Below are 22,418 nucleotides of genomic sequence, written 5' to 3' on the forward strand. Positions count from 1 at the left end.
TCATCTTTAGATTAATTTTTGGAGTAGAGGACCTTGTGCATTTCAGGTAAAATAACAACCCAATGTTTATATCCCAGGACAAATTAGCTAGCAAAAGCAAGCTAGCTAGCTAAATTGCCATAAATGTTTAATGCTTTTCAACCTGTCTCCAAATTAATATAGTTTGTTCAGAGTTCGTTTTGACATTTCAACCTGCGTGTCCTGATCATGTCTGGTGTGGGTGGACAAAATCAACATGCGCACGATGGTGTACGCAGACGTTTGGTCAGCATGTAAGACCCACCAGACCGAAACCCTTTGTTTTACAAGTTGTGTTCTTCTCCTTGTCAACTAACACTGACCCTGGCCCAAACAGCTCATCACCACGGTACCCACCAGCCGCCTGCCCTGTCTGAAGGAGGCTGGTCATGCGCTCGGTAAGGAGGAGATGATTGATGATGACATGGCAGATGATGAGCAAGAGATTGACCATGCCGAGAGGGAGCTGCGTCGAGGGCAGATCCTCTGGTTCAGGGGCCTCAATCGCATTCAAACTCAGGTACAGTGCATTGGGCTCCACAATTCCCTGTCCCTTGTCTTTCTCCAACAAGGGCTGTACTGTAGTATGTACTGTACTGTCCTATGAAGAGGAGGCTTTTTTGCTTGCTCGACTCATCTCTGTTGATTTGTGTCTCTCTTTATTCACCTTTTGATGCCTTAATTCATTTCACCACAATTAATTCCTTGTTTTTTTATATGATATGAACACAGTGATGTGAACAGAGTAAAACATGCACGTAATATTCTCATTCAAAAAAGTTGTATTTTATGAAATCTTATTTAAAATACAATGGGTTTGGATCATTCTGCCAGATACCAAAGACGTTTTCCTATACAGAGCCTTCAGAAAATATTCACACCCCTTTACTTTTTCCACGTTTTGCTGTGTTACAGCTTGAATTTTGTGTATCTGCCCTACACACATAAAGTCAAAGGGGAATTTTTGTTTTATATACATTTTTGTATTAATTAAAAATGAAAAGCTGAAATATCTTGAGTCAATAAGTATTCAACCCCTTTATTGTGGAAGCCTAAATAAATTCAACAGTAACATTGTACTTAACAAATCACATAAGTTGCATGGACTCAATTATGTTCAATAATAGTGGTTAACATGATTTTTTATGACTACCCCCAGCTGTACAATTATCTGTAAGGTCCCTCAAATCAAGTAATGATTTTTCAAGAACAGATTCAACCACAAAGACTAGGGAGGTTTTCCAATGCCTTGCAAAGAAGGGCACCCAGTCACTACAAAGATACAGGCATCCTTCCTAACCTTCCTTCCAGTTGCAGGAGAGGAAGAAAACCGCTCAGGAATTTCACCATAAGGCCAGTGGTGATTTAAAAACACGTACAGAGTTTAATGGTTGTGATATGAGAAAACTGAGGATGGATCAACAACATTGTAGTTACACCACAATATTAACCTAATTGACAGAGGGAAAACGAGGAAGAAATAAACTTTTAGTTCTGAAACTAAAAATAGCTAACAGCTAAGCACAGGCAAAATCCTATAGGAAAACCTGGTTCAGTCTGCTTTCCAATGGACACGATGGACACTGGGAGACAAATTCACCTTTCAACAGGACAATAACCTAAATCACAAGGCCAAATCTAACCAAGAGACTTGCTAACCAAGATGGCATTGAATGTTGAGTGGCCAAGTTACTGTTTTGACTTAAATCGGCTTGAAAATCTATGGCAAGACTTAAAATGTCTGTCTAGCAATTATCAACAGCCAACTTAAGATAGCTTGAAGAATTTGGAAAAGAATAATGGGCAAATATTGTACAATCCCGGTGTGCAATGCTCTTTGAAGACTTACCCAAAAAGACTCACAGCTGTAGTTGCTGCCAAAGTTGTTTCTAACATGTCTTGACTCAGTGTTTTATTTAGTATAAATGTTCACATTTTTCTTCCTCTTTTAACATTACAGAGTATTTTGTGTAGATTGAAGACAAAACATTACAATCAAATTCATTTTAATCCCACTTTGTAACACGACAGAATGTGTTGTGTTACAAAGTTTCAAGGGGTGTGAATACTTACTGAAGGCACTGTATTTATCGATAGGAAAAACATAATTATGTATATTGTTGTAACCTATGAGTCATTTTGATTCCATTGCATGTTCAGATTTCTCACTAAAATACTTTTTCTCCTTCCTCATGTCATTGCTATTATTACAGATTCTGTCATTATTTTTTATGTACCCTTTGTTCATTGTTAATCAATCCTAAAAACAAGTATATGAAATATTTTACAAGTGTTGTAATTGTTGTCTTTCTTGTACACACACCAACATCTGAATGAGACATAGAAAACAATTACCGGTCCATATTTTGAGGGCAACATCATTGATTAAAAACAGAGGTCTAAATTGGATTAGGTTTGTCTATTAAAATGCATTTTTGTATCTAATACATGCTTTTAATACCTCCATGATGGAACATGACCTCTACAAAACTACAAGTTCCACTATACCATCCCTTTAAACGTGATTCATTATGTGTGCTGGTTCCCTCCGATATGCATCACAGGGCCCCCTACCAACTGACATGAGTTACTGCACGACTGTCATGTCCTCTCTTTAATATCCTCTCTCTCTTCTCCAACAGATGGAGGTAGTGAGTACCTTCAAGAGAAGTGGTTCCTTTCAGGGTGCTGCGCGACGTCGCTCCTCAGTTCTCAGCCAACTCCATGACGTAACCAATATTTCTACTCCCACTCACGTAGTTCTCTCCACTGCCAATGCAACTGGTGCGCCTGGGAGTGAGTTTCTGCCATCCATTAACGGCACACAACAAAAAACAGTCCACTCACCATCATCAAAATGAGCATGTTGAAATGCACCTTTGCCTGCCCAGAAATACAATTAAGCATCAAAGATACTTGTGTTTGTCTATGTGCGTATTTGTGTGTTGGGGAGTGGGGGGGCCAACACTGAGGCGCCTGACCCACTGACCTTTTCATTTGACTTTTTGTTGTTGTATTAGTTGTTAATTTAATATTTCTTTACATCCTTTTCACTACTACCTCATGATCTTAGTCCAGGATTCAATCAGAACTGTGCTAGCCGACAACCGCATGACTCTTGTTCTAGTGTCAGGCTGCATACTCGTTTGTCTTCGTAATTCAGTATAGACTACTTCACTTCTTCAAACATGATCATTAGCTGGCCAGCAGTATTTAATGAATGCATAAAGAATATAATTGTTTTTTGTTATATTTTTTATGTGTGAAGATTTTATAGTCCTGAATGTTTTCTAATTTATGCTTTTCTAATACACAAATAAGGAGAATGTAGGCTATGAATTTCTTTGAATGATTTTACATTTGAGTGTCATTCTTTTTATCATTGATATAGTCGACACATGAAATCACCATTTTGAACTACTAATGTGGTAGGGAAAGAAGGGGTGGTTTTTGATAATGACCATCCCTAACTTGACAGCTCATACCCCCGTTATACCTCCAACACCGCCTGAACAAGAGCCATGCGTTTGTCGGCTAACACGGGTTACCCTTAATCTGATTTAATCCTGGCCGTAATCTATTTCTTTATCTTGCTGCTTTGTTTGGCTTGACACAGTCTGTGATCAATTGTGTTTCAAACTGCCCAGAGAAGACTGTCTGTCTGCTCCTTATTTTCAATGAGATCGACATTTTATTCAGAGCATTACAATGACGCAGCCAATTTCTGAGATGACAAATCAAGGTCAAAAGGGACACACAAAAGAAAAATAGTTACATTTATTTTCCAGTGTGTGCGCTTCTGGAAAGTTGTAAACCTTCGAGTATAACCTGCAACAGTGACATTTCTGAGATATCCGTTTTTAGTCACCTTACCAATAAAACAATTTCTCTGTCCCTAGGTTCGATCAGACTGCCAAATAAGGATCTGCAGTGTTGCATTGTACAAATAACTACCCTCATTTTACTTGGTGTCTTTTGTTCTCTCTTGTTGTAGGTTCTGCATCTCATGAAGGGAGACGTTTTTATTTCCTTTCTATTTCCTAACATATGCCTACTTTTTTGTGTGTTTTTTTGTCAGGTGCAGATGATTAAAAGACTAATTGTGATTTGATTGTGATTAGATCTCCCTGACCACCTCCGGTGGTTGTCAAGGTCCCATTGTATCTGGATATCAATCAAGTGTAAACAGATCTGGATGGTCAAATCATTTAAATCATCATTATATTGGCCACTAAAATCATTGACCGCTAGCACCATTGACTTATAGCATCAGTAATCATCTTAAAAAATACATTAATTCATATTATTGTGAAAGAATGTTTGTCAAATAATTAGCATACAGGGAGGCACCAGGAAATCTGGTCAAATTGTGGACACAGTTGATGGATAAGAGACACATTTTTCACCATGTATAGACACGACAAACATTGATCAGATAGTGATTGGATCCTATTGATCAGGTCACAAAACCCACATGTTAGTGCAGGGTGTAAACCATGCAAGAGACAGGATTACACATCAGACTAGATTGTATTTGGGTGTAAAAGGTGTGATCTGGATGTTTTTCTTTCCTTTGATCTGTTGACTTTGAAGGAGGTTAATTTGGATGTTTGTGGTGTAATTGGTATAATGCAATATCCATGCATTCATCCAACCAACCCACATAAAAAAACAGTCCCTCAAGTGTTGTGCATTTTGCCTAATTTCCATTAAGGACTTCTTTATTTATTCGTCTAATTTATAAACAGCTCCAGATTACCTTGTCTATAAGGAAGATTAGTAGACATCTGAATGTAGGAACTCTAACTTCTAACTCTTAACTATAGAAGGAATTTGCGTTGATCCAAGCAAGGTCTTTTACTTATTATTTTGCTCTTCAGCTTTATAGGTACTTATCGTTTCCCCTTAATGCTCTTTACTTTCTAGAGAGTGTGGTTGTCAGTTCAGTGATCATAGGTAGCTCTCTATGGGCTGAATCCTAACTTGAGATCCATACGTGTGCAACACTCCAAACACACTTCCCAAATTAGGAGTCTGACCTATATGTTTATTACCACAATGTCTGTTTTCCTTGTCCTATGTTTCTGTTTCTATGTTTTTACCCCTGTCCTAAGTTTCTCATGGTTTTATGAAAACTATGAATCACACTCACCTGTCCTAAGTTTCTCATGGCTTTATGAAGACTATGAATCACACTCACCTGTCCTAAGTTTCTCATGGCTTTATGAAGACTATGAATCACACTCACCTGTCCTAAGTTTCTCATGGCTTTATGAAGACTATGAATCACACTCACCTGTCCTAAGTTTCTCATGGCTTTATGAAGACTATGAATCACATTCACCTGTCCTATGTTTCTCATGGCTTTATGAAGACTATGAATCACACTCACCTGTCCTATGTTTCTCATGGCTTTATGAAGACTATGAATCACACTCAAATTAATCTGATCACTAGCGAAGTGTCTTGGTTTAGAAAAAGGACTCGTGAAGAAATTCCTAGATTTTGTGTCAGGGTTGGGAGCATTTCAACTGAATTCAATTCAGGAATGGAATGTACATTGATGTACATTGATGGATGGTCCATTATCTTCACTGAGAATTGTTTTACCAATTCATGAATTTAATTTCCTCTTTGTTCCCTGAATTGACCGAGTGGAAATTAATTGAGCACAACCTTGACTATCATTAATACCCGTCTGTCCTCCCCTCCAACATCCTCTCTTCCTTTGTCTAGTGTCATTCAATACGTCTGGAGCGTCCATGAGATTCAACCTCCACCGCAAAAAAAACAGGCATTTTCATTTTCTTCTCAAAGTTAGGTGGCCCATTTCAAAGAAACCAAGTGAATACATTGACTTGAATAATATTTAATTTTCAACAGCTGTTTGCTATTGACCATTGTGGGACCTATACTCGAAAGTTTACAACTTCCGCAAGGGGACATTCATTCAGAGGGTACCTAAGAATTATGTATTTTTCTAAATAATTTACTTAATGGAAACAAACAGCTCTTAGGAGAGAAAAAGAATTAGCACAAGTCAACCTTAACATTGTCTCTGTGTTGCCTCACTCCCTCTTCACAACATGGTTATTGGGTCATGTCGCTTCTTGTCCAAGATCTTTGTGGTCATTTTCAGAGGTAGAATGGGTATTTTTTTGGTTGTGCTTGCTACAAAAGTTGGCCTTTTTGGATGTGCTTGCTGAAGAAATGTTTTTTTTATGGGTATGCTTGCTGGGGGAATAAACAAACAAATCTTATTGTTTGTGCATGCTGAAGTACAGTACACTGAGCACACAGAATTCCTAATGCTCATCCATAACTCTGACTTCCGCGCGAATCCCTCTTTTTAAATCAGCGTATGATTTAAACAAGGGTACTTGCATGTACACTATATATACAAAAATATGTGGACACCCCTTCAAATTAGTGGATTTGGCTATTTCAGCCACACCCGTTGCTGACATGTGTATAACAGCAAGCACACAGCCATGCAATCTCCATAGACAAACATTGGCAGTAGAATGGCCTTACTGAAGAGCTTAGTGACTTTCAAAGTAGCACCGTCATAGGATGCCACTTTTCCAGCAAGTCAGTTCGTCCCATTTCTGCCCTGCTGGAGCTGCCCCGGTCACCTGTAAGTGCTGTTATTGTGAAGTGGAAATGTCTAGGAGCAACAACGGCTCAGCGAAATTGTAGGCCACGCAAACTCACAGAACGTCACTTCCAAGTGCTGAATCGCGTAGCGCATAAAAATTGTCTGTCCTTGGTTGAAATAGTCAGTACCGAGTTCCAAACTTCCTCTGGAAGCAAATTCAACACAAGAACTGTTCATCGGGAGCTTCATAAAATGGGTTTCCATGGCCGACCAGCCGCATGCAAGCCTAAGATCATCATGCGCAATGCCAAGCGTCGGCTGGAGTGGTATAAAGTTTGCCGCCATTGGACTCTGGAGCACTAGAAACACATTCTCTGGAGTGATGAATCACACCTTCACCATCTGTCAGTCCGATGGACTAATTTGTGTTTGGCATATGCCAGGAGAATGCTACCCAACCCAATGCATAGTACCAGCTGTAAAGTTTGGAACAATGGTCTGGGCTGTTTTTCATGGTTCAGGCCCCTTAGTTCTAGTGAAGGGAAATCTTTACACTACAGCATACAATGACATTCTAGATGATTCTGTGGTTTCAACTTTGTGGCAACAGTTTGAGGAAGGCTCTTTCCTGTTTCAGCATGACAATGCCCCCATGCCCAAAGCAAGGTCCATACAGAAATAGTTTGTTGAGATCGGTGTGGAAGAACTTGACTGGCCTGCACAGAGCCTTAACCTCAACCCCATCGAACACCTTTGGAATGAATTGGACTGCAAGCCAGACTTAATCGCTCAACATCAGTGCCCGACCTCACTGATGCTCTTCTGGCTGAATGGAAGCAAGTCACTGCAGCAATGTTCCAACATCTAATGGAAAGCTTTTCCAGAAGAGTGGAGGCTGTTATAGTAGCAAAGGGGTGTCAACTCCATATTAATGCCCATGATTTTGGAATGAGATGTTCGACGAGCAGGTGTCCACATACTTTTGGTTATGTAGTGTATCAAGTTAGGATTCAGCCCGAAGTATCCATCGCAACATAATATGATCACATTCATGTTCACATACTTATTTGCTCTACATCAAATTCTCAGTGGGAATGAATGTATTATTATGATTTGATTATACTTCACAATATGCACATCTCTTTACAATTTAGGACCAGTCATAGCAATTGCAGGAACACCTTATTTATGTTTTCCTCATTAACAATATTAAAGCCAACTTCACCATAATGCCTTTAAGACCTATGTTGAGTTCTGTGTCAATGGGTCCTGACTTTGAGTGGATGATTAACCCGTCATTTGTTATTATTTTTGTACAGGGACAGGGGTACACTCTTAGAAACAAGGGTTCCAAACGAGTTCTTTGGCTGTCCCCATAGGAGAACCCTTTTTGGTTCCAGTTCAAACTCTTTTGGGTTCCTTGTAGAGCCCTCCGTGGAAAGGGTTCTACTTGGAACTAAAAGGGTTCTACCTGGAACCAAAATGGGTTATTCAAAGGGTTCTCCTATGAGGACAGCCAAAGAACCCTTTCAGGTTCTAGATAGCAATTTGTTAAGTTGTGGCTGGACACAGAAAAACTGGTGGTATATCATATATGTTTCACATGCTTATTATGTGACTATAAGGAAAAGTGTTGATACATTTGTTCTGACATTGGAGGTCATGGTTTGTTGTACAACACTTGCAATTCCAGTGTGGTGACTATTGTGCCTTATGAAATACAACCATTGTCTACTATATTGACATGTTTGTACTGATCTGGTTGACTGTATTAATGTCCTTAAATCTAAAACACACGACTTGAGATATACCCAAAACAACTTACAAAGTACATGTCCAAGATATTCAATAGAAAGGTACAATTCACTTACAATAATTATTTAAAAAAAGTTGAACTGATTAATTCACATACACTGTTATTACTGTGGCTGGTCTGTATTGTGGATGATTTTCCCTTTGATTTACTGGTAGCAAGCAGCATTATGGCTCATTGGACATTGCAACAGTCAGTAGATACAGTAGCTCATCCAACTGCGCCCATAAGCATTTCCTTCTGCATCAAGACAATCTCATGCACGACCACATTGAATGTGTTTTTTTTACAGCATGGCAGTAAATGAGGCTCTCACATGATCAGCCTGTCAGCATGTCAGTGGTTGTTCGGTTTGCAAACTGATCTCAATCCCATGCTCTGTGTTCTAGTTGTTTCACCTGTCCCGTATGTACGTTTTATAGCTCTGTACAAAAAAGTTTCTATATGTGTGTGCGCGTGTGTGTGTGTGTGTGCGTGCGTCAGATAATGTTGTACATCCATCAATGAGTATTTGATACATTTAAAATGTCTTATATTGAACTGACAACAGCAACTTTGATCTTTCATTATTTAAGTTACCTTTTCATTTGTTTTACTTCCCCTAAATTGCTTTAAAGTTACAGAGTATTCCCAGACGGACATGTACATATTGTACAAGTACAGTAGGCTTAATCCGGTCAGTGAGGCATTTCAATTCATTGTTAATTGATTGTCTTTAAAGAGACTGTACAGAAATGTTGCCTCTGGGCATGCTCCTGAACAAAAGGGGTTCCATAAATCAGGGTTTCCCAAACTCGGTCCTGGGGGGAGGGTCCTGGGGAGAGGGACAGAGTTTTGCCCTAAATGGACAAAAATAATATCTAGGAATTACCTCAATGGACAGAAAGAAGCACACCTGCCCACACCCAGGCAAACCTACAACAACAAAACTTTTGACTAAGAATTTAACTAACATTAAGTGGAATTTTCAGAAGAATCAAAAAGTTGTATCTTTTCATAACAACTTTTTCAGGTAAGTTTAGTCAGATAAATCTGCCACTGTGACGCTTTTTAAATACTAAATCTCTCTCCACTTGTTTGTCCCATCTATTCCCTTTTCCGTTCCGCATTTTCCCCCTTGTATGACCATTATTATACCAAACTCAACATAGATCCAAGTGGTGAAAGCATTCCGTAGTCCACTTTATGATGGCATTGAGAAGCCGGAATCCAAGAACTCCATCCACGACTTCATGGCACACCCGGAATTTCTCATCAATGACTCGGTCCACAACATCCCCTTGATTGACGAGACAGACATTGAAACCGAAGAATCAGAGCGCTCAGACTGCAACAACGTTCGCCTGGCTCTTCGCCAAGCTCCTCCCCTTGCCAAGCCCCCTCAGCCACCCTCTCGCCACCGCTCTGCCTCCCGCCCTGCCCCCTACCGCCAGCAGAGCCTCCCTGTTACACTCAACTGCAACAACAACGCCACTGCTGCTGCTGAGAATGGAGATCATCTGACCCCAAAAAATGCAAAACTACCAGCTGCTTCTCTCCGCTGCCCCGCCAGCCCATTGCACAACGTGGAGACCTGTTTATAACTACGATCTGGGGACATGGTTGATAAGAAGGGAGAGGAAACACCAATGACTTTGATGGACATGGATGTAACCCAACAAAGAGGGAATGAAGATGAACTGGACACGGAGAGAGAAAGTATGACCTGGAAATGACATTGTATAGACCAATGGTTTTATGGATTGTTTCATTGCCCGACCTTTCCCCCCACAGCCACTGCTTTTAGCCTCACTCTCAAGCCCTCTCAAAAAGCTCCACAGTCCAACGATGCTAACCCCACCAGACTCTGATAAAGACACTTTTGAAATGTATATCTAGGCACGCAATAGAGGAGTGATTGGTGTAGTAGAGACAAGAATGAACTGGAATTGATTATTTTCCTTTTGGTTGAAATGATGAAAGACTCAATGGAAAGTGGAATGGGGTTAATTCATTCGGCTTTTTAAAAATATTACTGTCCAAATTATTACTGTTGTTATTACTACTGCAATTACTACTACAATTATTATATTCCAGTTAATGACGCTTCATTGATTAGCTTTATCTATCCATGTATGTATGTATGATGTATGTTTGTATGTATTGTTTGTTTGCTTAACTGCTGTATTTGTTTCCTTGTATTTCTGTTTTTATATACTCCTTCTGGTCATGTCCTTCTTTTCCTTTTCTGTGTTTACATGTGTTGTGTATGTCTTGAAAAAGAAAAAAAGAAATATAACTATAGAAATAAATTTATAAACACATACAACAACTTCAAAACACAAAAAGGTAACAATATAGTACATCTGCTATTAAAACAAAGTCACAAATTAAAAGTAGTACTCATGGTTTTGGTTCTTCTCTTCATGTAGATATGTCTGGAATTAAGTTATTCATTTGGACACTACCATGAACAGAGGGCACAACTTAACTGAGTATTCAAAATATTAAGTTGCGCATAAAGATTAAAGGAATTTATTTAAGTGATTATTTTATTAATCCCTGTTCATTCTCTTTATTTTTGTTTTTCATAACACAAAATGAAAAGGAAATGATGACTTTATGTACTTTAGAATCTATCAAACAATATCCGTGTGTATGTTTTGTGTATTTCTACTCGACTATGCTTTACTGCTGTCAACTGTGATCAATAGTGGCAGCTTTTTCACAGGGCACAGATAGATATCAGAACAAAATCCATTGAATACATCTTTACTTTTACGCTCCACTTACGTTTCTACACTACATCGTTTTAAGAACATTTTAGTTTTTGGAATGTTGCAAATAGGATGTCTCCCAGCTTTGTGGAGTACTTATTAAAGCCGTCTGAATGTTTATATTTCAGCAACCATGAGAAATAATTCCTTATATCACAGTGTATGTTCGTAGGGAGTGATGTGGTTACAATAGAAGTTGGACAACTGAGGTATCTGTAAGGTGTATTAACATTTTTTCTGATGTGAGCCACAATTGATACCAATGCTGTTTTGCACTAGTCTGACAAGCTACTTCTGTCAACCCAAAACATCCCAGGTAAGTGTAAAATCATGAACATTTATATTTGAACAAACTTCCTCTTTAAACTCCAAGAGAACACTGTGGAACAGACCTACCAGAGCACTGTGTGGCAGTATAATGACCAGGTGGTTGATCCCGCTTCACCATGAAAACAACACAAATAGGATGACTGCCAAGGTATGATAAAATACTTTTTTAATACCTTAATCTGTGTTCTCCATATAACAAAACTCACTTTGGTTTAACACCGGTCGGTGATTCAAACTTTACAGTAGAAACCAATCACTTAGAAGAATGGTATTGGTATTTTTCATTATAAACATAATAATTAAAAATGGCCAATAGTGTTACCTTATATTGTTTGGTACAAACTTGATAAATCATTGAACATTAAGCAAAATGTAGATTATTTAAACCATTTGTTTGTGTCTCTGTCTCTCTGTTCTATCTCTGTTCTTTGTACTCAGTGTCTGTCTCAAGGCTGACTGTCCCAGAGCTGCTGTCGGAGCAGGGTGAGGTGGTTGTGTCGTAGCGTGCGCAGCTCTGTGAGTCTCCCCAGCAGGCGAGCGAAGCGCTGGGCTCCCTGAGGGCCCTGGGCTCCATACCGGGCTCCGCACACCCTGGACAGCAGCTCCATGGTCAGCTCCTGTAAGCTCTCCACACACACCACCGCCCGCAGCGATGCTTCGTCTGCTAACAGAGCCAGATGACAGAACGACATAGAGTTGGTCGTCACTATCTGGCCAAGCTCGAGGAGATATTCAGAAACGCTTGGAGGAAAATGATAAGTCAATAAAGAGTGTGTCTTTATCAACTAAACATCATGTGTTATAGTATTTAAAATAAATTAACAAATACATTTAGCCTTTCATACAGTAGTGTGTCAGGCATAGAGAGCCAGTCACCTGAGCATAGCAGTGCTGTGGCAGTGAGCAGGGCATATTCAGCCTCCGTCACCCCCAATGCAGCCATGCTGTGGAAGAAGTTGAGCACCGGTCCTAGCAAGTCCTCATTGACTCCTGCACACAGACAGACTACCTAAGACTCAACATGGAAGGAAACAGTACAAAACCCAATTTCCCTTATTTTTCACTGTACGCTTGCTTCATTTTAATATCTTTAAAGGGATAGTTCACTATTTTTAAGTTTTACCATATTTTCGACACACCTGGGGTCTGTTTTGCCTGTTATTTATCAAAGTCCAGATTCTCGGACTAGGATTTTTAAAGCCTTTAACAATACTAGTGGAAAATAAGATAAAATGTCAAATAAACAATCCCTTTAACTTGAACCTCTCTTCAAATAGTACTGTAAATAAAGCTCATAAGATGGGATACTATAGTGGTGAGTACACTATTTAGATAGGACAGTGTGCCTTACCTGAGTTTACAGGGCCGGTCCCACTATGAATGTTTTCCTTGGACTCTAAGGTTTTCAGCCAATGATGAGTTGAGATGTTGAAAGGTTGTAGTGCTTGTAAAATAAAATAAAACAATGAGCTCTCTGGCATAATTGGCCCGGTTCCATTTCCATCCCTAGCTCCTACCTTTTCAGTACACAGTAAATCAAGGAGAGTTGGAATCATAGTGTTCACTGGAGTTATCTTAACCCTCAACAGAGTGATTTGGCTCCCTGGAGTGATAACTGGTGTTCATTGGGATGTGTACTTTTAACTCCCTGTACTTTGATTGTTATTGATCTTATGCTACACAAAGATATATAACTTACATTTTTCTAAACAAATCTAATCCGTAAGAGGTTACTGAGATGGTTATTCCAGTTTAGGTGATCTAGGTGTTCTCAATATACTCAGTCTTTACTCTGATAATCATTCTGAATGCAGGTTGCGGGTGATGAAAAGATCAAATTGTTGGATAGCCTCGCTAGAGATCACTAGACATCACTTAGCAAGCCAGCATAACGTAATCATTTACTCAAAAGGCACACTGGGAAATATGCAAATAAAGCTTTACACCCTACAGTAAAAAGTAATGAACTGCTAGAGTAATGTACTCTGATGGAGTTGATTGTTATTTTAAAACACATAAAAGTGTGAAATGGCATGTCGTTACATTTAATCAACTCTGAGAGTTTAATGTGATTGGATATGTACTCTATTTAGTGGATATGTACAAAACAAATTGTTGGTTTTGTTTTAACAAAAAATATGGTTGGAACCATTAACCCCCAAATGGTGTTGAATGTGACCCCATGGGAGTTAAATGAACTCTTGTAATTGTACTGTGTAGCATGCTGAAATGGAGCCAGGACAAATGAGTCAGTCACCCACAAGCCTCATGTTGGTGTGGTGGTGTCAATACCTGGGCTAGAGGCTGCTGGGTTCTGGGTGAACTGCTGAGCTGATAGCAGAAACATGACTTCCACAGATGAACTAGAGAGGAGGGTGGTCTGGTCCGAGCAGTCCAGGAGCTCAAAGCCTACATGGACACCAGACACTAGATTAGTTTACACTACAGGAGGTATCAGACACAGAGTGGCCTCAGAGAGAGAAACAGGGCGGTTTTTATTTTTTATTTATTTAACTAGGCCAGTCAGTTATGAACAAATTCTTATTTACAATGACGGCCTACCTCGGCCAAACCCTAACCCGGACAATGCTGGGCAAATTGTGCACCGCCCTATGGGACTCCCAATCACTGCCGGTTGTGACACAGCCTGGAATTGAACCAGGGTCTGTAGTGACGACTCTAGCACTGAGCTGCAGTGCCTTAGACCGCCACGCCACTCGGGAGCCCTTTTGATTTTGGTTTTGATATGAAAACATATGGTAGGTGAAAGCAACATGGTGTAAGCTTAGCAGGTATATGCTTTCCATATCACTGCAGAAACAAGAAAGAAGAGAAAGCTTATGTATGAGGTGTGGCCCAACTCACCAGGTACACTCTTGGCAAACTGCAGCAGCCTCTGAGAGGGAGGGCATGCCATGTCTGTTAGTCTGTCTCCACCAACCTCCGTACAAGTCCACTCAAACACCTGCAGAAAAAAACTGCCTGAATAAGCTCTCAATGAGATTAGTCGAAAAATTACAACATATCTTTAAAATCTCAATCCACAGACAACAGAATTACTATTCTTATCAGCGACCCACCCTACTGTGTGTAGTGTCCTGCGCACTGTACTGCCGATGAGCCTCCACCATTCTGTCCAGCACATGCTTCTGTTCTACTGACAAATTTGCAGACACTACCTGTTACAGGAAAACATTTATTACAAACAGATCATTTGATGGCGGAGTGAAATTACCCCACAGGGCACAGACATCAGTTCAACGTCTAGTTTTGATTTACATTTGGATGAGTTGTAAAAAATAATATGTCACCATGTCATTGGATTTAGGAAATTCCCTTACGCTGAGGAACTTTGGCAAATCCAATCTGGGGTGTATACATTATGCCGAGTCTGTTGCAAAACGTTTCTTAAACAGAAGCAAAAGGAACGAAACGGGGAGGGACCTACCTGAACTGTCTAATATAAACTATTGTTTTGCTCTATTGGCTTCCGTTGGGTTCTTAAACAGTAAACTGTTTCCGTAATAAATATACCCCAGCTTTCCACACTGATTTATCGTCATCACATTTAATGTTTTGGTTGAATTTAAGTGAAAACAACGTTGATTCAACCATTGTTTGTCCAGTGGGACCATTCTGACACAGACTTGGAGTATAAGCAGGGTCGTATTACAGGGCACCCCAATTAGAAATCAGTCAAAAGTGTTACAGGTTTCTGGTCCATCCTACTATTAAGAGGCCATTCCAAAGACCTATGCAATGTTAAAATAAATTGATCTGCGACATCCCCCTGACGGTCCCAGAACTTAAACAGGAAATCCAAGAAAGTGATCTGGGAGAGGGCCACCTCTCAAAAAAGTAAGGAAGAGATCTGTGGTTCTCCATTGAAACAATCCATCTTACAAGATGATCATCCAAGGGTCTGTAATTATCTAGACCCTTCGATATTTGATCTTGGGGTATCTTTCAAAAAGCGTCAAGCTACAATGTCCTTGCCATTCAGAATATCCAAGAAATGTAACACAATGGCGAAAGGTCAGAAAACTAGATGAGAAGATTTGAATGTAGGAGGAAAAGAGAAAGTGATGTACCTGTCCTGATAGCCTGCTGGTGGAGCTGACTCTTCTGCTCCCCATGTTCTCCTCCTCCTCAGGCCCTCCTCCTCTGTGTTTGGTCCCCTTCCTCAGCCTCTTGGACTGGCACTGCACCTCCGTCAGCAGACCTGGCAACACAATTGCCTCTGTCAGACTCACATAGGCAAATATATTTTATTTACTTATTGTTTATTTACACAAGGGTATTGAGATCATATACATTTTTCCAATCGATCCCTGTACAAGGTATTTTAGTTGTCTTCACAATTAAATTGTGTCCTCCTGGCTATAAATTGGAGATATGAAGATTCAAGATTCAAGATCTTATTGTTAGCTTACTCTGCCTCTCTTCAAATGATTGACATTGCTTTTAGCTAAATACAGTTTAAAATATCCCTACAGCCTTTTTGATATGGTATGTTCCCCTCACATTCAGCCAGCATGCCCACAGCACGACATTTCTGCAGGCGGCAGTCCTGGCACTTCCTCCGCATGTACATGTCCATCTCACAGCCTCCGCCACTTTTACACCGGTACACTGCTTTCTTCGTCACACTCCTTCGGAAGAATCCTGAAACACAGGAGTATCACCACCTCTAGTTGGGGTCCATTTCAATTCAAGTCAATCCAGATAAAGATGTTTTATTACATTTAAATTCAAACACCATATTCAGACAGATACCGGAAGTGACGGGCTCTGTGATAAACTTTCAGGTTGACCACCCAAATGTTGTTGTAAACACTGCCTCCCCTACCTTTGCAGCCTTCACAGGTGAGGGCGTTGTAGTGGTAGCCAGAGGCTTTGTCCCCACACACCACACACAGCTCATCCTGGCCCCTCACCCTTCCTCCTGGACCCAGCCTGGTCCTCTTGACCAGGGACAAACCTCCCCCACCTCGCCCCTTCCCCAGGCTTCCACACTGGGGTTCCGGGCTGGGCTCGCAGGGAGTGTCCAGGCAGTGGGGGCTGTAGGGGTGGGTGGAAGGTGGGTGGAAGGGCTGGGAGGACGGCGGTCCGTAGACAGAGAACTGCACATTGATGGGGCTGTACTGCTGCTGGCTGAAGGCTAGGCCCTGTAGGTCTGGCTCCTGAAAAGGGTAGCCCAAAGGGTCCCCCAGCACATCTGTGTGATGAGGAAATGACACAAAATAAATTGATTTGGTGCTTTGATCCTGAACCCACCGGTTAAGTTTCAGTGCCCCACAGGGGTGGACCTAGGAATGTCTAGTGGCTAGCCAGGAGGGTCCACCAGAGCCGTTATCCCAGTAACACTGGTTTCAAGTCAAAGTGCATCACAAGAATGTGATCGTTGTCCACCATCTTACGGGATTCATGCATGACTTAATGTATTTTATTGGTCATATGGGACTTAATAAAACAACGTCAGAGCGAGACCTTGTGAACCAGTTTGGACTGTGGAAACAGGATGCAGCTGAGAGGTTACAGGGGCATTTTACCATTTACATATTTGTATAGATTTTTATTCAGTATTTTATTGCCGCGTAGATTGGTGTCTGATGATGTCTTATGAGCGTAGCGGGGGGAGGGGCGGTGGAGCTGTGAAGCATTTAGCAAATTCAAGTCCCATCTCCACAGAGGGAACATGTGTCACCACTGGTCACAGATCAGCCCTAAATCAGTCACTCTGATTAGAAGGATCCACTTCCATAAGTTGAGTCTCTTAGCGTTTTATTAGTTCAGATAAGAACTGAAATAATGAGAGGTTATTTCTTTTAAGCACAAAAAATGGAAAGATTAATGTCCATCCTTTCTCAAAATGCATCAATACTACTGGATGTATAAGTTACATTGTACTCAGGTGCCCATCAGGTGTCTTCATACCATATCAGCCTGGATATTCATCCATAGCTATGAGCTCTTATAAGATGTCCTGACATGTACTGAACACCACAGTGACCTCTAGAATCCAACCTATGACCCTTCCTTTCTGAACAACAACACTCACCCTATCCTCAGCCACAACCCGCCTCACCCCTTCTCTTTTAGAACCATGACTCTCTCTATATTTCCTCTATCCTTCTCTCTCTCTCTTTCTCTCCATCACCACTTTCCTCACGCATCCCGTCTTTCCTCTACGTCTCACAGATGTTTCCTGTCCTGGCGAGGATGGAGGCCAGTACTGAGTTTGTGCTTGCGTGACAACGCTGTGGTGAGCTCTGTTTGTAAACCGTTTCAGCACTATGTAAACACCCAGGCCTCCCTCCCTCTGTCCCACGCACACTAACGCTGCCCCCCATTATGTAGCCATATTATATTACATTTAAGTCATTTAGCAGACGCTCTTATCCAGAGCGACTTACAAATCCACCCCTCAGCCAGGAGAGGAGAGGACCACAATGTGAAGAAGCCACATAATTAGGGTTAGGTCACAACACTCCACTGCAACCATTATAAATAGGCCCTAGCTCCAATGCAAATTCTTTGTTAGCTAACATCCTGTGTACTGGAAATGTGGGAGGCTATCCTGTAAGTATTTTTCCATTCAGATGTATTTAATAAAAACAGTTGTTTCTAAATGTATAAGGTTACGCCCAGACGTTATGTATTCTTGCAAGTCTCCCCCTCTAATCTACAGGCCAATGGCACTACAAATGATAACAGAAAAGCAAAACACAAACTAAAGCAGAACAAAGGAAGCATAAACATATAATATAAATGAAATATACATGTATAATCATGACTTTTTGATTTGAGTAGGTCATCACCACACAATTACAGAATATGTATCAGGATACATTGTGTTTGGATAAGCACACCATCAAATCAGACTAGATTGCTTTAGTATAATTGCAGAGTCCAGATAAAAAGAGTCCCTCACCGTAGTACTGCAGAGGCTCGGTGATGCCATATCCATCAGAGGCAGAGAGGTAACCACCGGCAGACATGGTCATCTCCGACTCACTCCACTCTCTCATCTGGACAGCTGATCCACAGTCAGTCTCTGGGAACACCCGCTTAATCTATCAACACACATACGGGGAACCACACACCTGAGGAATCTGCAACTCTCCAAACATTTCTTTATATCAATGCTTGATGACAGGTCTCCTCAGTCTCCGAGCTGTGATATCATTGCCTATTTTAAGCTGCGCTCTGAGATGCAAACCTAAAGGTTACTGTTGTCCACAGTGAAGGCGTGCAGCTGAAGTCTGTGGCAGTGCGATAGATCTCTGCTCCTTTGGGAGGCATCAGGGGGAGACGAGGGACAGAGAGGAGAGTGTGAGAAGAAGAGAGAGATTGAACTCAAGTCCAAACAGCTGTCCTGGCTTGGAGTTCAGAGAAAAGAGAGAGGTCCTGTCATATGGGGGCCTGTCCCTGGTGGGGAGCTTAGGTTTGGCATGGGTGGATGGATCCCACCCCACCACGGACCAGGAGTTCACAGAGTGGGATCAATGAGTTAGCTGGAGCTGGCAACTCACCCCAATCTTTTCTCTGTACCAACATAACTGGACATGACTGGTGGTCAATCTTTATAATATTTATTATTTTTTCCATAAACATCTTGATACCTTTAATAGTCTTCCCCATCTACACTATATACTATTAGTATGCTGTAGTTACTCTTCCTGGGTAAGTAGTGTGTGTGTGGGTGTGCATGCACGGCCGTTTGCATGCTTGTTGTACGAGTGTGCATGTGAACACAATAGTGTGTATGTGTTCATGTGAATGACTGAGTGTGTTGTGTATGTGTCTGAGAGTAAATGTACGTGGATATATGTGTACATGTGTATGTGTGTGTGTTGTAAGAGTGTGTGTTGTAAGAGTGTATGTGAAAGCTCATCTTTGCGGCCCCCAGGGAGTGTTTACTCGGATTCTGTTTGCTCTGTTTGTGTTGCAGTTAATATTTGACACCCCCCTCCAAAGTTGACTGGGTCATGTCGAGCCCTGACGAAAGAGAGAAGACCCTAGATTTGCCCTAACCTCTCCCTGATGGGGTTTGACATGTAGCATGATTCTAGCAAACTAATGGTGTCCTTCCCACCCTGACCCCATTCCTCAACTGTCAAATTACACTGGCCTGTCTGTGAACCAAGCCGACCAACGAGCAGCATTTCATTCAATTATCTACAACACGTGCTGAGCGTCTGTGCTGAGCAAGCAGTGCAAAGGAGAAGGTACACCGTAGGTAGGATGCATTTACAGTATGCACACATGCATAACATTGAGTATTAACAGTGATAATAGTTATGGTGACTATTTAGTTATGTTTCACTAATTCATGATCGGGCATGCAGTCCTCTGTTCATCTTTAATGGGCGATTCCAAGCCAGGAAGGCCCAAAAATATTTAAAACCCTTTTAAGACCAATGCATGCCTCTTGTAAGACAGTATGATCCCTGAACCGCAGATGATACAGACAACATCTTGGTGTCATTATCCTCTTTATAGTGTGCTCTAAAATATGGAGTATGTCTAGATTCTGAAATAAAATCACATTGATTTATTCATCATAAAAAAATATTAATATGAATATCTCAAAGCACCCTTTTCGATTTAGCCATTTTTTTTGGACATATTGTTTGGAACAACATAGTCTTCAAACACTTCACATTTACAGAGTGGTGCTCTGCTACCTTTGAAGCAAACAAAGCAATCTCAAATTAACATTGTGTCGTCTTTGGATCCAACTAATCTCACTCCATCTGGTACCTAGGCACAACTGACTAGCTATGGTCCCCGATTGAAAGAAATCCCAAATACAGCAATGTCATTATTACATTTGTTTGAATTTCTTTGTCATTGTACAATTACCTTAACAAATCCCAGGAGAGGCTTCTGTTGTCATATTCCCCTGTCACGTGTACTGTTGCATTAGTCATGTCTTCACAAAGCTTGCTACCCCTTATACTGTACTCTACCTCCAAGAGAGTGAGAGAGCATGATAACGGAGGGAACACTTACACTACAGTGGATGTGGCTGCGCATTCATTCATTTCCCTCATCATAATGAGTGATGGGGACAATTTCTTGGAGTGTATACATGTGGCCATGGATCTTCTAGTGTAGCCCAGTTGTCACTGTCGGACAAGGGCCTGAGCATGTACATCCCCAAGGGAAGCGTACTGGAGGAGGAGGGTAAGGGTGGGATAAACACATGACCCTTGATTCACTCAACGTTTGGACTGAAGGCTGTAAGCACACAATAAATATCTCTCTTTCTCTAAACCTCTAGTACGTCTTCCCAGCTTGGCTCTTTATCACTGCACACTGTTTGCTGGTAGCCTGACTCAGATAGCACAGTGTTTACTGATTTAAACAGGAAACTGACGCTTAGATTAGAGTGGCCTTGCAGGGAGGGCCAGGGGATGGATTTGTGGTTAAAGTCCAGTGCTAAAATAGATCACATGATTTATAAATACTTGTAAATACTCTAAATGTTACTACAGTTAATGCGAATTGACTAGACTGTTGTTGTGAAATGTGAAAAGGAACATAAATGCTTGCTTAGTACATCACATTTTCACTTCTTGAAGTTATCGCTCTAACTTGATCCAAACAGTTTATGATCTGTTTTAGAAATACATTCTAGGAACGCGAAGCGAGGCGGCCATCTATGTCGGCACCGGAACTCTGAACATACTGAACATACAAACATAATATACACAATGAAAGTCTTTGATTTCAGCTTATCTGTTGTTGCTTTAGAGCGCTTGAGCCATTTTCACTATAGTACAAATGCAGTTTTCAGAAAATGTTTATCTCTCAAATGGATTCCATAGAATCAAGATGTTTGTTTTTCCCCCTACTGTACTGTAGATGCAAGCCTACCAACTTAATTTTCCTTATCCATTACTTGTTTGTAACAGCAGGTCTTAAAAACGTTTACAAACGAGTTAGGATACTGTTGTCATGACTAAACGGACACAAAACACTGGCTCGACATTGTGGCAAAAATATTTGTAAAAGTCCAAGTGTAAAACCACCAAACCTCTCGAACCTACCCAATGTCAGTTCCTTAATGCGTGCATCAATAATGTGTCTTTTTATTATTATTAAGACTCAGTTGGAGTAAATTACCCTTCCAAAGCACACTGTTAAAACTTCTTAAATCTCTCTGTAAGTCTGTAAGATAAGATGCACTATGGCACCTTGACACTTCATCTATCAGGTAGCAGGTTACTCAGGAGAAGTAGGACAGCTAAGCCTCTTCACATCAACAAGACAACTTCACAGCAACAATCAACAAGGAACATGATAGTAAAACTAAGTTTTTCAAATACACAGTCCATAGTAGAGTTTGAATAATGGATCAAATTGAAATAAAATTATAAATATACTCTTCATCGAGTAAAATGTATTAAAAAGAGTGATATGAGCTCACCAGTGGTGGTCTTCTCCTCGTGTGCTGACTTCTGATAGCCTCCTGATTTTTCCTCCCCTTACATTTGTAATGTTGACTGCAGTTTAGCCTCTGGCATTCTACACTTGCCAAACACGCACTCGTACACAATCACGATCTCACACACACACACACACACACACACACACACACACACACACACACACACACACACACACACACACACACACACACACACACACACACACACACACACACACACACACACACACACACACACACACACACACACACACACACACAAACTTCCTCTCTCAATCAAGAGACAGTTACTCACTCATGCACATTACCTTGCTTAGGACCCAATATCAGAAACATTGTATGAGGTGGATAAAGATATTAGATACCATGGATGTCTTTCAAGAAGACAATGGGCACTCAAAGTAGATTTTGCACAGGTATCTATGCAATATGTTATTATAATGG

General features: G+C 40.8%; 2 protein-coding genes across 11 annotated transcripts in view; one reads left to right on the plus strand and one right to left on the minus strand.

Moving 5' to 3' along the window:
• Positions 1 to 10,967, plus strand: part of LOC135528129 (plasma membrane calcium-transporting ATPase 3-like) — a 33,975-nt gene extending 23,008 nt beyond the window's left edge. For 2 of the 7 annotated variants that reach the window (XM_064956969.1, XM_064956970.1), the window contains 3 exons: positions 356 to 538; positions 2,661 to 2,747; positions 9,581 to 10,967. In XM_064956969.1, coding sequence (XP_064813041.1) covers positions 356 to 538; positions 2,661 to 2,747; positions 9,581 to 10,012 — 702 coding nt within the window. In that variant the 3' untranslated portion in view covers positions 10,013 to 10,967. Of the gene's footprint in view, positions 1 to 355; positions 539 to 2,660; positions 2,815 to 9,580 lie in introns of all 7 variants that reach the window. The other 5 variants (XM_064956973.1, XM_064956975.1, XM_064956971.1 and 2 more) reach the window with 3 other exon arrangements.
• Positions 10,968 to 11,664: 697 nt separating this feature from the next.
• LOC135528131 (bile acid receptor-like) lies at positions 11,665 to 22,046 on the minus strand. Of its 4 annotated transcripts, none has more exons than XM_064956979.1 (11): positions 21,954 to 22,046; positions 18,450 to 18,591; positions 16,365 to 16,733; positions 16,040 to 16,180; positions 15,607 to 15,737; positions 14,596 to 14,694; positions 14,381 to 14,480; positions 13,808 to 13,924; positions 12,867 to 12,959; positions 12,392 to 12,505; positions 11,665 to 12,176 (listed from the first exon to the last, which is right to left on the minus strand). In XM_064956979.1, exons 2-11 carry the CDS (start codon positions 18,544 to 18,546, stop codon positions 11,962 to 11,964), a joined length of 1,476 nt encoding a protein of 491 aa, XP_064813051.1. In that variant the 5' UTR covers positions 18,547 to 18,591; positions 21,954 to 22,046; the 3' UTR covers positions 11,665 to 11,961. The 4 variants fall into 4 exon arrangements, with proteins under 4 accessions (XP_064813051.1, XP_064813048.1, XP_064813050.1 ...); XM_064956976.1 differs by having other exon boundaries at positions 11,665 to 12,179; positions 21,954 to 22,045; XM_064956978.1 differs by lacking the exon at positions 21,954 to 22,046 and adding an exon at positions 20,384 to 21,908 and having other exon boundaries at positions 11,665 to 12,179.
• Positions 22,047 to 22,418: the final 372 nt, after the last annotated feature.

Source organism: Oncorhynchus masou, chromosome 33 (genome assembly GCF_036934945.1).
Source record: "Oncorhynchus masou masou isolate Uvic2021 chromosome 33, UVic_Omas_1.1, whole genome shotgun sequence".
Classification (NCBI taxonomy): Eukaryota; Metazoa; Chordata; class Actinopteri; order Salmoniformes; family Salmonidae; genus Oncorhynchus; species Oncorhynchus masou.